This window comes from Culex quinquefasciatus, chromosome 1 (genome assembly GCF_015732765.1).
Source record: "Culex quinquefasciatus strain JHB chromosome 1, VPISU_Cqui_1.0_pri_paternal, whole genome shotgun sequence".
In the NCBI taxonomy this organism is placed as follows: Eukaryota; Metazoa; Arthropoda; class Insecta; order Diptera; family Culicidae; genus Culex; species Culex quinquefasciatus.
The window spans coordinates 93,600,692-93,615,300 of NC_051861.1; the positions used below are offsets into that span (position 1 = coordinate 93,600,692).

Here is a 14,609-nt window from a genome sequence, read left to right on the forward strand (position 1 = left end):
AACTTCAAAAAATTCAAAAAATTCAAAAATTTCAAAAATTTTAAAAATTTTAAAAGTTTCAAAAATTTCAAAAATTTTAAAAATTTTAAAAGTTTCAAAATTTTTAATAATTTTAAAAATTATAAAAATTTCAAATATTTCAAAAATTTTAAAAAAAATTAAAATTTTAAAAATTTTAAAATTTTTAAAAATTTCAAAAATTTCAAAAAATGAATTTTTGAATTGTTGAATTTTTAAGTTTTTTAAATTTTTGAATTATTGAATTATTGAATTATTGAATTATTGAATTGTGAATTATTGAATTATTGAATTATTGATTTTTTGAATTTTTGAATTTTTAAATTTTTGAATTTTTAAATATTTGAATTTTTGAATTTTGAATTTTTAATTTTTTTGAATTTTTGAATCCCCATATTGTTTTGGTCACCGAGAACTGATGTTTTTTTTTTTTTCTGTTTGAGTATTAAGACACGGAATCCTGATTACAAGGACTATTGTATCGTGTTACCCATTTTTACTGTTATTAAGCATTTCCAGATCTATAACACAGTTCCTATTGAGAGGAAAAGTGCTGTTCCATCCAGATGCTGTAAACTCCATTCCTTGTGCCTTGTGCGCTATGTATCGCTAGAACTGCGGTGACAATTTTTCGTGTCGTTTTCAAGCTCTTCCCAGCAGCTATTATTTGCCGCGCGGGTCTTGTAAAGACAATTGTCTTTTTGCGGTGCTACTTTTGCGGTGTTCCCTTTGCTCTGATCTGGACAAAGCGACTGGACTGCAGTGCAATACCGATCGGCTGGGCATTATTTACATGCGAAGACACGAGGAAAGTATTTTGGGAAGAGGCGCAAAGGAATATCCCAAGATCGATCACATGCTTGAAGAGCACGTGAAGCAACCGTTTTATACTCATACGGTTGCTGCTACCTCTGAACTTAAACCTAAGGCTGCCACCCTGAGAAGAACCCATGACTTTCCGCTTATGAGGCGAAACCCGTAACCATTCGGCCACAGGAGGTTGGCGAGAACTGATGTTAATTTAATCTAATCGGTCTTTAATTTAATTAATCTAATCGGTCTTTATCGGTGAAATCTGACGCAAATTTTAGAAGAAAGACGGCCGTCCGGGAGTCATATGGATGACGCTGCAGGAATAAGTTGTCTCTGTACATTTACTGTGTGTTTCGCTCAGTACTTGTACAGAGCCAAATTAGAAGGCTAAAAGACTTGATCACACACACATACTTCCTCAAATGGCCCTTCGCTGACTTAGTTTCCGGCCTTTATATCTTCTTCTATGACTCCTAGTCGACCTATCCACCTAAAATTTCATTATCTTTCATCTAAAATTTGCGTCAGATTTCACCGATAAAAACCGATTAGATTAAATTAACAATTTTTGAATCATACATCATATCATACATAGAGCAGACATACAAAAATCTCCGAAACACGCATTCAAAACTTTGCCCCCGACTTGCCGGTACTTGTCGGGTATCAGAAAATGAGTACCCGACAGGTACCGACACATATTTTTCTTCTACAGATGAACTTGAGATCAAATTTGATACCTGCTTTGCTACGCGCGGTGGGAGACTCGGGGGCAAACTCGAGAGCAAACTAACAGGGAATCAAATCGGGTAGCAAATTTTAACTTTCGACATTTTCGAAAAATGAAATTCTTTGAAATTTTCAATAGGATTAAAAAGTTTAATAAACTTTTAGCATTTCTAGGCATGAATCAACACATAATTATTGATTTTGAAGGTAAACGAGAGCAAAAAATGATAAAAACCCATTTTTGCCCCCCGCGGTGGGCTTGTTTCGGTGGCAAATTTGCTACCCTAGCGGTGGGGATGACGGAGTTTTTTCAAGGTGGCAAATTTGATCTCGGTATTCATGAGCCGGGTGCAAATTTGATTTGCACCCCAGCGCTGGAGATGCCCTAAGTGCATCTCCAGTGCGGGTAGCAAACATCGAAGCAAATCAAATTTGCACCCGACGTCAACCCCACCGCGGTACCTGTCGCGGTAGCAAATTTGCTCTCAGTTCTTCGGGATTTCACTTTGCTACCCGCTATTCTGCTGGTTTGCTACTGCGGCAAATGGAATGATGCACGGAAAACTGAATCATGCACGGAAAAAAATACAAATGGAAAAACATAAAATTTAATAAACAAAATTTAAAAACATTTTTAAAAAATTTAAAAATATTTTTAAAAAATTAAAAAAAGGATTGGAAAAATAAAAAAATCAGTAAAAAAAATTAACGTTTTCATTACAATATCTGAGATCCGGCTTTTTTGGTATTTTTGAATTTTTGTATTATAGAATTTTTGAATCATACACAAGAGCAGACATACAAAAATCTCTGTATTGTAAAATTTTTGACTTTTTGAATTTTCGAATTTTTAAATTTTTTAATATTTAAAAAAATTAAGCTATTTAAACCAGGGTGGCCACCAGATTTCGATTTTCAATTTCCCGGGTTTTTCCCGGTTTTCTCCCGAGCCCTGAAGGAATTTTCCGAAATGTTTTTAAACCAAACTACAATGTTTTTTTAGGCTAACGTTAGTACCAACATACTTTTTGAACGCAAACATTTGGTTCAAAGTTTGAATTCCTCAAGAAAGCTTTCAAATCTTGAGTAAAAAGTAAGTAAGTTGTAAACGAAGCCGTTTTTATCTGTTTCCAATCCAAACATCTAATTTCCATAATGATTGGGATTTTTCATCATCATACATATAGATTGTATAACCTCAAAATAAAAAAATCATTTTATTTTTTAGAATGAGATTAATTATTACTACAATTTATTAATTTTAAAGAAAATAATTGCAAAAATAAATTGTTATCAACAGTTATGTAAATGCTCGTTAATTCGTTAGTTGCCTCGAAAATCAGGGGCAAAAATATTTTTCAAAAACATCAAAATTTCAATTGAAATTTAAGTGCAACCAGCTGAAATCAATATAAAATGCATTCCCTTGCGTTTGGAATCATTTTTAAGCATGTTTGGGTTAATTTAATAATCTTTTATTTTTTTTAAATTTTACACCTTTAGTTTTTTTGTTACCACCAAATCTTACATTTTTTGAAGACAAATTCGCAATTCGCAATTTTCAGTGTAAGAACGGGCCTTGACCGATCTTATGCACTAGGTTCCCGACGAACACGCACTGCCCTTACACCTACATCTCACCCTTGCTCTGAGTCAGTACGAGCAGCTCGATAGAACACGCTTTGAGTGTTCGTGCCAGGCATTCAATATTAAGAGAATGATGAGCGTATTTTGAAGAATAAAAATGAGAAGCTAGATGTATTAGATGTAAAATTAGACAATAGTTAATAAATATAGATACAAAACAAGCTTAGATTATAGTAATGATAATTTATAGGACAGATAAAGAATTATTCAAATAAATAAATTTGCAATAAAATCAAAAAAGATTAGGCGAATGATAAATAGACTTGATATTACTAGTACATTAAGGAAAAGTATATTTTTAAGGAAAAAAAAACAAAACAAAGTTTGTTACAGCAGTATCAATTGAAAGAAAAGAGTGGAAAAGCTTTGAGAGATAAAAGAATCAAAAGGTAGTAAAATTAAAATCAGATGTTGGATATTAAATAGAAGAATAAGTGAAGAATTGGGAATCAGAAGAGTAAAATAAAAATAGGAGATAGGTGGTAGCTGAGAATGAAGAGAAGAGAAACCCCGTTGTGCGATGTTTCAGGTACATCCACAGCAGTTGACTCAACATACTGCGAATCAAAACAATACCGTCTACAATCACAAATGACTTCCCTTTCCCACATTGTCGCGCCCCTTTCTTTTAGCCGTCTCGACTCTGACCCGCGGTGGTCAAAGGTTTACGATCCGTTTCCACAGGCCACCAGCTAGGTCATCATGAAAACCAAGCCAACGTGGAGGTAAGAAAATAGGACACTCGCAAGGAACCAGAGCTATACTGTTCTGATCAAGATAATTCGGATGATCTAACAGAACTACGGATGTAGTTAGTTACGCTCCTTCCAGGATGTTCCTTACGTGGACGTCAACCGAAGAGCACGCAACAAGGTCAGTGCCATTGCATGCTCTTAGGTATCAATCCTTGGCCTGCTCTTACATATTTTGAAGACAAAACAAATAAACTAGTGTAAAATGTATTTGAACACTTTTTGCATTCAAATGTTGAGACTATGGATTGTTGTTCTACCGGCTCCGTGGCTTAATGGTTACGACTTCTGCCTCATGAGCAGAAGGTTCAGGGATCAAATCCCGGCTGGTACCTTTGATATTTGGAATCAGGAATTTGAACTTTGAATATGAACAAAAACAAAAATGAATCAGGTGGGATTCGAACTCACACCTCTGGATTGGTGGTCTGGGACGCTAAGCAGTCGGCCATCAGAAGGTTTACACTCTAGCAGTGAATTGATCCGTAGTGTTGAAACATGTTATCTTCTCATATTAAATACGCGCTGATCCCTGATTTGCCTGAGGGGATTGGAAGTCTAAATATAGATCGAGTTTCCTTCAGATGCTTGCTTAGGCGGGGCCGAACAATGCCCAGCGACCTCGGAATTCGACCGCAAGGAGCTCTGTCATTCTGAAACGGGTCGTTGGAAGCAGCGCGAGGGCTATCACCACCTAATACCCGGGACTGAGATAAGTTGTATCAGCATTCGGCATATACAAAGTCTGATACAAACTATACTTTCCCATAATTTCGCTACCGGTTAGCGGGTATTGGATTGGACCACACACACACACACATTATACAGACACCGCCTTTGAGGAAAATGGCAGTGAAGAGGCTTTTTCATGGCGATCAGACCCAACAATTTTTTTCGTAAAATTATCTTTATTAGGTCCTTTTCGGTACTGGGACCTGGTTAGGACCGAGTCGGCTTTTGTAATTACATTTGACTTAATAATTACAGAGGATCTTATGTGTAAATGATAGTGGGAGGGGAGCCGATAACCCGCGGCCTACTTGGGGTTAGTAGGGAAGGGATTGATGTTAAAAGACAAGGCGTGGGAAGGGAAGAGGGATTGTGTAGGGGTCTTGGTTGGCTCTGCTGGCCTTTGTTTTTGTCCTCTGCCGCAACTCGGTGTCCAGCTGCTGGGGCGATCTTGCTTTGCTTCCGGTGCAAACCAGAAACGACGGCTTTGTGTGAAGGCGAGTTATACTAACTGTAGGAAAACTATCTGGATGAAAACTAAATGGATATTTTGGAATCTAAGAGGAACTGATAGATCGGATAGAGAACATCAAGGTCTAGTTGAGATAACGCGTCTCGCATCGGGATTTCTGGTGGTCTTCCTCGGGCCCTGAGGGTATCTTTGAACTTAATTCTGTGAACATGGTGATCTGGACACGCCCATACGAGATGGTCGATGTCCTGATAACCCTGCCTACAGTCGCAAAGGTTCGTATCACTCATGTTGATACGGTAAAGATGAGCCTTGGACGAGTAATGGTTCGACATAAGGCGGGACATCGTTCTGATGAATCCACGCGTCAAGTCCATTCCCTTCAACCAGGCTTTTCTTTGCACCTTAGGTCGTATAGAATACATCCAACGTCCCTTGGTGTCGCCGTCCCATTGTGTTTGCCAATCCAGAAACGCACGCTGCCTCGGAAAACCGTAGCATTCTTGTAGGCTAATTGGCCTTTCAAAAATGTCTCCACTCGAGCAATGCGAGCCAAGGGGTGTCTCTTAAGATTTTCCAAAATTTTCAATTTTGCTTGTCAATCTTTTATAGAAACATTTAACATTTCGTGGCTAATTCGAGCCAAACATTTCATTAGGGCACAAAACCAAAACGTAAACATTTGGGATTATTCCACTATTCCATTCATTAGAACACTCCCTACATGCCCTCCAAGAATCAGATTTATAACAAACAATTTCCTATTGAAAAAATCTAAAACACAAAAGGGCACATAACCATGTTCACTGCAAACCAAAAAAAAAGTTCAATTGTGCCCTTTTATTTTTCGTCAGGTTTTCGTACTTGAGGAACTTTTTGGGTTATAAAGTGATCTTTTCATACATTCTTAACACTAATTCACTTCAAAAAAAAGTTTAGTTTACTTTTCACCAAGGATTTCTGCAGAGAAAAACTTCGTCAAAAAAACAATATTTAATACGGTCCCGCGGCTGCTGCTCAGTACACTTTCGAAGAATTTTTATGTTTCACATACCTTATCTATACTATTCAATCACAAAACTTCACCAATAATCAAAATTTCTACTGAATTTCTCATTATTTCTAACTAAACAAAAGGGCCCGTAAATATCATTCAAAACAACAATCCGGTCATTATGAACAACAGTTGGAAAGTTAAAAGGGCTCAATAACGATTTTTTTTAAATTATGAGTTTTATTACGAAAATCAACAAAAATTAAGAAGCATTTAAGCAGAGTTGAGGATAATGACGTGTTTTATCGTATCATCAGTAAAAATACCATCAGTCAAGCTTCTTTTTTAAATAGGAATTGAAACAAGTTGTCCACTTTTTGCAAGCGATTTTCTCGAATCGTGGTTTTTGGTTTTGTGCCCTAATGACATGTTTGGCTCGAATTTGTCATCTCGATTTACAAATTGGGATCCCTGAATTCACAACCATTATTGACAGTAATTGTTCGAAGAATAAATTACTCCCTGCTTTTTTTTTTTGTTCTTTCAAAGCATTATCCTAAAAAGCTTTTGAAGGATAGACGGGTTGATACATCGTCTTTGCACACATTCAACCAGGATGTACAACTGATTAAAAAAACTTTTTGGAGAAACTTGCATGATAGCATCTGTTCCCTTTGAATTTTAGATGTAAACAGCTGATCAGCTGATTAATTTCTTCACCTCACTAGCCACCAAACTGACCACGATTCGTTGACGTGGACGCCAGTCGCGAATCTTTCATCCGTCCCGTTCACTGCATTGTGCATAATTTAGTAGAGCCGTGTTTCACCCCGAAAGCCATGATTCACACACAAAAACAATGCAGAAGTCTGTGGAGACCAGCCACTCTGGGGTCCCAACTTAGCCGCGCTGGGACACTCTCACAAACACAGCAGCAACAGAGAGCTTTCCGGGGGCTTCTGCTGTTGGTTTTTGCAGTGTCGTCGTCGTAGTCTTGGAGCGAGAGCCCCCCTTCGTTTTGTGAAGGTTTCTGCAACCAACACACACCCCTGCTGAACCAGCACGAGTGACGAATGGCACTGGTTGGTGACTGTGACTCAAAGTCGGAGGAAAATTGCACAACCGACGAGGCGGAGGAGGTTTGTTCCTGTCCCCGACCTCGACCCAAATTCCCGATTCCTTAGCCTAGTAATAAGAAGCAGTAAAAAGGAGCCCACTCTTACCTTGTTAATTCTTTTTAACGCCATTCTGAACGGCCTGGTTTGCTCTGCGCTCCGCTTCGGGGGTGGCCTCCGACAAAAGAGTCCGCTTCCGCGCTAGACCTTGGGAGGCTAGCAAAAGTCGGGGGTCGGTTGGTGAAAATCCGCTGCTTTGTGGACACTGCTCCGGTGCTGCTGGCTCCCGAAGCTGCTCCTCTTTCTTTCTGCTACTGCTGGTGTCAGCTCTGTTTTCGAAGGGGTGGGAAGGAAGAGGAAAAGGTTTTGCTACTGGGGGGTTGCTTCCGAGACTTTGGAGGTTTCTGCTCTTGGCAGAGTGTGTTTTCTTCTTCCGAGTTCGCGCACCGATTTTCTTCTTCTTCTTCTCGCTATTGGCTCTACAGACAAACGCACAGACACACACACGTACAACACACACGTACAACACACACGCACGCTCACACAGACTCGAAACTCTCTCGAACACTCTTTCAAGCTCGATGGCTCGGGGGAGGGAAGGTCTCGAAGCGGAGAGGGCGAGACGACACAAGACGAGTCAAAAAAGAAGTTTGGAAACCCCCTGGACAACAAGGAAAGTGTCCCGCGGAGCGATCCGGAACGCACTGCGGAGCAGATTCCCGGTCCTCGACCACCGCACCGACCGCAAGTCCACGACGCGACCTCGACCGCACACACCACACTCGAAAATTAACCGGAAATGGCAAAATCCGAAAATAACGGCGCTCGCAAAACTCGTTCCCCGTAACGGGAACGTTCCGTCTGAACCTGAAACCCGGTGCTTCCTCAAAAACCACGCGCGCACCCGACACCTGTACAATCGCGGAAGGTCCTCGTCACCTTCGAAAGGGGCCACGATCGAACGAACGACGAACGAGAAAAAAAAACGTACTCCTCTTTTACACAAGATGGCTACTACGATTTTTCCTCCCTGGCCAGCGGTGCTGCTGCTGCTGCGTTTTTTGATCGTTCTGCTCGCGCGGTTCGATGACGATAGTCGGTCGACACGACGGAGACGGCGGCAAGGGTTGCCAGACCGAAGAGGACGGTGCGAGCGATGCCAACACTGGCTGGCGCGAGGCGATGACGGGAAAACGATAAAAACAGTGAGTGACCTGCCAGCCAGATGACACTTGAAAGTGCGGTCGACAACTGTCAAACTTTTGAGTGAGCTGGTGAGAAACGAGAGAAGGAGAAAAAGAGAGGGAGAGCCGGAGAGAGAACTCTGCGGCCACGGAAGTCATGTTGGCGACCGTGTGTTGTGCACATTGTGCAAAATACTGAAAAATGTCAAAATTTAGTTCAAAATTTAAAACTAAAAAAACGCTTCAAAAATAAATATTCTAAAAAAGTATGGCAAAAGGGATGGAAAAACGTATCAATATCCTGCCAAAGATAATTAATTTTTGTTTAATTTGTGCAGTTATTTATAACGATAACCGGTTAGTTCAAGCAAAACAATTCAAATGGGCCAATGTTGAATTGTAAACAAAGAGTCTATCCTGCTCACGTCGGTTGATGTTAACATTATGAACGATCAGGACTTTGTTTACATTGGCCCAATTAAATTGTTTTGCTTGAGTTTACAGTTTTCTCATCATGTCAAGGGAATAACTGAAGAAAAAAATAAAATTGATAGAAATAATCCATACTAACTGAGTTATGGAAAACTTTTAAGGTAATTTGTCAATAGGAAGGAAAAAAATATATGATGAGAATTGTTATTGTATCATCCAAAAAACAGAACACCGGGAAGATCAATAAGACCGCGCATTGGACTCACAATTCGGAGATCGCAAGTTGGAATCCCGAGCCTTCAAAAGTTCCACATGTGCAGATGACTGTACTCAGTACTTCTGTTACATGTTTCGACGGAACCTATTTCAACATTCTCCCACTGTGCAGTACGGCCCTAAATTAACTCTCGCGTTCTTCATCGGCTGTTCCGTTCACAACCACATAGGCGGAGTTCGTTCACTTATAACAGTGTGATGACACTCACCTTAAAAAATCAACAATGGTGCCAGTGTTGCCAGATTATTTGCAAGGAATTTGATAAAAATTTATTCAGACATAAGCTCTTTGGTCCAGACACCGTCCAAACAACATTTTTTAGTTTAATGCGACCTTTTCAAATGCTAGGGTACATTTTTGAAGCTTCTAACTATTTTTCTTTGAAAGGTCAACTAATCACCTTGATTTGTTAAAAAACAGCTAAAATCGGTTGAAATGGCGGGGAGTTACGATTTTTTTAATGTGTTATGTATTTTAGGAAGGTATTTAAAAGTCCGTTGAATTCTAATATCTGATAACCATATCAAAAGTTATGAGCACTGAAGAACGAAAATGACGTCCCGATTGAGGTTTTGCAGCGCGACTGTGTTTCAAATGTAGGTGGCGCCAAAATGAGGTTACTTGCCTGAAATCGTATGCCTTTCTGCCGGATTGAAGAACAAAATAGATTATTTCTCATGATTCCCTGCATCAATCTTAATAAAACTGGTTGCAAAAGACGAGAAAAATTTTTGGTTTAAAAAAAATTAACATAAATTTTTGGGCGCGCAAAAATTTGTGAACTTTAAAAAAATACATGTTTTGGAGCACGAAAAAATTAGTTTCCCCGTATATATGAATGAAATAAACAGTTATATAGTTGATAACAGATCGTTAACACATCACATCACATTCAACAATTTTTAATGATTTTTAACAGACTTTCTTGCCAAATAGTCCAAATTACTATTTTTCCCTAAATTTACAGTTTTCTCATAGAAAAATCAAACAAATATTGGAAAGTTGTACACCAAATTGTTGTAAATAATTTTGTCATATGAATCCGGCATAAGTTTTATAAAAATATTGATTATGAAGGAATTTTTTTTTCTAAAATCATAGGTTCACGCTATTTGTTCATAGGTGGCGACATGTGTCTTTACAGAATTCGGTTAACACAAATCCTCTATCAAGTATGCGAATCATTTTTGGATGACTTTTTGAGCGAATCCAAAAAATTTAAGATCTCACAAACTTATCAAAAGATATGAACACTAAGTTTTTTTTAGGAACAGAATGTCCGGATCCATCGTGCAGTCTATCGTTGGGTTGGTAATGCTGCTCGTTAACTGGGCTCATCGAAAACCAACAAGGGGTACCAGGACTACCCATACAGCATTATTTGAAAAGATGCCATATTATATATTTTCAGAATGGTTCTGAAAAGACTTTTCTTGTGGATTAAGAATTTTCCAGATCTGACTTACCTATCTAAAATTACAAGCAGTTTTAAAAAAGGTCTGAATTGACATAACCTCAGTCCATTTCCCAACAGGTTTTTTTTTATTTGTTTTTGTTTACTAAAATTCGAATGTTCAGGGTGGTTCAGTTCAATGTATGAAAAATGACAGTCGATGATCGACGAAAAGGACTGTGCCGGTTAGTTCAATCGAAGCATAACAATACGTTCTACAAGCAAGCACTGCTTCCTGTTTATTCCTTATCTAGCCTAATGGACACATTAACTGACGTGAGCAAGATGAACTGTTAGTTTACATTAAAGCATACTAAACAAACAATACTAAATATCAGTTATAAAAATGTTTAATAAATGTGAGGAAGGCATCAACCACCTGAAGGTGGATTAAGCAACGTTTTTTTTAATTGCCATGTTTGGTCGATGAGTGTATGTGACAAACTTGCCTTGCATTTTTCTCATCTTGCTAATTTTGTATATGGGACATTTATGCGTATAGTCTCGATTCGTCCCAGATGACGATACATACACAGCAAATTCTGATGTTCGTTTTCAGTTAATATTTACTGAAAACTGCACTACTGAAATTTTCAGTTAGTTTTTCGCTGAATTTCAGTTAAAATTTGTACGGAGCTGTCAAAGTTTGCTGAAATTTCAGCAAGTTTTCATTTACTGAAAATTTCAGTAGTGTAGATTGCAGTAAAGAGTTCAGTAATGAGAAATTGGTATGTACACAATTAGATTTTCGTTCGGTAAACCAAAAACGGTACTTAACGTGAAGACTTCTATCATTATCATGATTTTTCCGTCGCTTTCAATATTTTGACAAAATTCCTTCAACAAGTTGTTTAGAATAGTGCCCTACACGTGCTGATTCCTTTTGGTAACGATTATCCCATTCCTTGTTAAGTTATGGAAATCGTCATTAATCAATGATTGCCAACTAGGACGTCAATGACTGTGACACAGAAGTAGGTATATAAATTTTGAAGCACAATTGATTTAGATCAAAAATTCCTTCAGTGGCTTCAAGAAGGCAACAACCGGCACATGCTGATTCCTTTTGGTGCTAAAATTCGTTAAATTGGATGTAATACACAATTTTTTATAGTGTGTGTGTGTGTGTGTGTGTGTGTGTGTGTGTGTGCAACCAATCAAACGGGGCCACGCGGCCACTTCTTACAAATTGAGTTGTTTCCATGTATTTTAGATTTTGACTTCCTGTACATGCAAATAACTCGCATAGGCATATGAAAGGTGTTAGCTCTGCCGAGCTTCGGTGACCCATTTCTACGCTGGCTAGCCGAGCGCGAGGTACCTCCGCTGAACCGACAAGCCCCGCCCTAAAGAACGTTTGCAACAATTTGACCCAAACGTTATTCAGAACTTCCGGACCCTCGTCAAATGGACAAAGATCCAGCGCGTATATAATTGTTAGCGGTAAACAGTAACATTGTTCCTAATTCCAGTCATAGCTCATAAAGCCGCGAATCTGGACGGGGAATCGAACCCCGCTCGAACAATTTTGATTTTTTCTTCATGTTCATCGTTGGGAGCAGATGGGAATCGAACCCAGAACCATTTGCTTATAAAGCTAATACCGTAACCAGTCAGTAACGGCCGCTCCTGCAACACTTGAAAATTGAATAAGGATGCAAAAAGGAAATTCCTCACCGGGTTTGAACAACTCGATCTTGAACAGCCGTTCTATGCCTCAGGAAGCACAATCGTCTCACAGCGCCGTCCGGTTTAAAGCTGTCCGTAACAGTTTCCTTCTTCACCAGGTGCACAAGTTTTAAAACATTCAAAAACCGTTTGAACCGTAAAGACATTTAAATTTTGTCTCAAACATTAAAAAACTAAAACTCCATGTAAATGACAGGAGCACAAAAATTTGTGTCCGACCCGCAGCGCGACCTACTTCGATCTCCTCAAATCTCAATACACAATTTTTTATAGTGATGATTAATTTTCTTCGATAATGATCAACGGCTTCACCTTAATCCATCTTTAGGTGGTTAGAGCGTAATGCTATCCAAAAAAGATACAAAATGGCGGACCTTTCAGTGTTCTATCAACTTGATTCATTATTCGTACCATCAGATTGGGTAGTCAGATCTTCATAATTCAGGGTCCTTATGTGCTTATAACTTTTGATAGGGTTGTCAGATCTTCAATCTTTTGAACTCGTTGGAAGGGTCTTTTTACATATCTAACGACAGGTCGCATGATAGATCCGGACAAAATTCTCATCAAAATATCTAAGATCCGGCCTCCAAAAAGAGCATAATTAACACTTAAGTGCTTATAACTTTTGATAGGGTTATCAGATCTGCAATCTTTTGAACTCGTTGTAAAGGTCTTTCGACTACCTTTCTGAAAATGTATAACATGAAGGGGTTTCTTACAAAAACCACAATTTTTACAATCTTCCGGACTTTTGTAAAATCGTTTTTTAGCGTAACTTTTGAAGTAATTAACTAAACTTTATAATTTTCAGTAGCGACTTATGGGACCCCAGAACGGCCGAATGAGACCAAAACGGTCCAAATCGGTTCAGCCAGTGCCGAGACAACCCAGTGCATTTTTTTATCAACATCCCACCGCACATACAAACATTTGCTCAGAATTTGATTCTGAGTCGATATGTATAGATGTATACATGAAGGTGGGTCTACGAGGTCAAATTAAAAATTTCGTTTTTCGAGTGATTTTATAATCAATTAGTTTGGTAATAAAATTAGTTTTTGTTAATCTTTCAACCGATTTTTGGTAAAATTCCGTTTATTTTGACAGAAGACTTACCGAACTAAACTTTACAGAATTCTGTAAAGACATCTAAGTGTGTAGGACCTTTTGAAAAAGTATGCGAGTTTTTGATGTATTTTGTAAAATTACACACTTTAAAAAAATGGGTTTGAAATTTGTTATTTCTTTTGCTTTTGTATCAATTTTTAAATTAAGCAAAACAATGAAATTGGGCCTGCTCACATCGGTGGGTGTTTACATTAGGAACGAGCACGATAGACTCTTTGTTTACACTTTGACATTGGCCCAATTAAATTGCTTTGCTAGAAATAATGAAAAGCCTGTTAAAATTTAAAACAAAATTCTGGCACCACTGACACCTTCCAACCGAACCGCACTCACCTCGATACGGATTTGGCTCTCCTTCTCTGTTCTCTCTCTTCTTTCACTCACAACATTCCTTACGGCCGTGTCAACCGCACAGAAACAGCCCGTCAACCATTTTGCTCAGCGTGAGAACTCTGCGATTAATTTTCTTCTCTTAGGCGGTCACTCTCACGGTTCCCCTTTTTCATCCCGTTCCCTCCACCCATACCATCTCATTCGCTCACACTCTCTCGCTTTCTCACGCACACACACACACACACACCTCCTTGAGCCCAAAGTAGGCGATCGACGGCGAGAAAAAAGAAAATCGGCCTGACCTCGGGAAAACACTTTTCCGGGGTCGATTCCACGTGAACCAGGTGGCAACCTGTTCGGGGCACACTTTGAACCCGATATTCACCTGCAAAACCGTCCGTTTCGCACCGAAACAACCGATCGCAAATGTCCGCACTAAAACTTCCACTCCGACACCTTCTGACCACGAACTGAAGAATGAGTGAGTGTGTTCCGCTGCTGGCTGGCCTTTCTTGCGCAAAGTGTGGAACGAGTGCTGACCACTCACGACCGAAGACAGAAAGAGCCGAGAGCTGGTTGCGTTGCGTGCCCAGTGGGCTTAAATCACACGGCACTCGCCAACTTATCGTTTTTGAGTGCACTGGAAGAAATAGGGGAATAGCATCTAACTCCATCGTGCCTCTAATGTTGCCATATCAGCACTTTGACGTTCAATTACAGCCCATGAAAAGTGTTTTCAACTGAAATCGAGTGATAAATAACTCAATAGGAAGTGAACAAGCAAGTTTCCATCAACAGTTTTACAAAATAACCCAAGTAACCATCCAGCACTAAAAGTAAT

General features: G+C 39.1%; 1 protein-coding gene across 5 annotated transcripts in view; it reads right to left on the reverse strand.

Moving 5' to 3' along the window:
* The window catches only part of LOC6052953 (ubiquitin-conjugating enzyme E2-17 kDa), a 35,799-nt gene extending 21,489 nt beyond the window's left edge, over window positions 1–14,310 (reverse strand). Inside the window, exons 1-2 of one of the 5 annotated variants that reach the window (XM_038257420.1) lie at window positions 14,154–14,310; window positions 7,378–7,598 (exon numbers count right to left, since the gene is read on the reverse strand). In XM_038257420.1, coding sequence (XP_038113348.1) covers window positions 7,378–7,401 — 24 coding nt within the window. In that variant the 5' untranslated portion in view covers window positions 7,402–7,598; window positions 14,154–14,310. Of the gene's footprint in view, window positions 1–7,377; window positions 7,599–8,012; window positions 8,419–14,153 lie in introns of those variants that run through there. The other 4 variants (XM_038257428.1, XM_038257447.1, XM_038257431.1 and 1 more) reach the window with 4 other exon arrangements.
* Window positions 14,311–14,609: the final 299 nt, after the last annotated feature.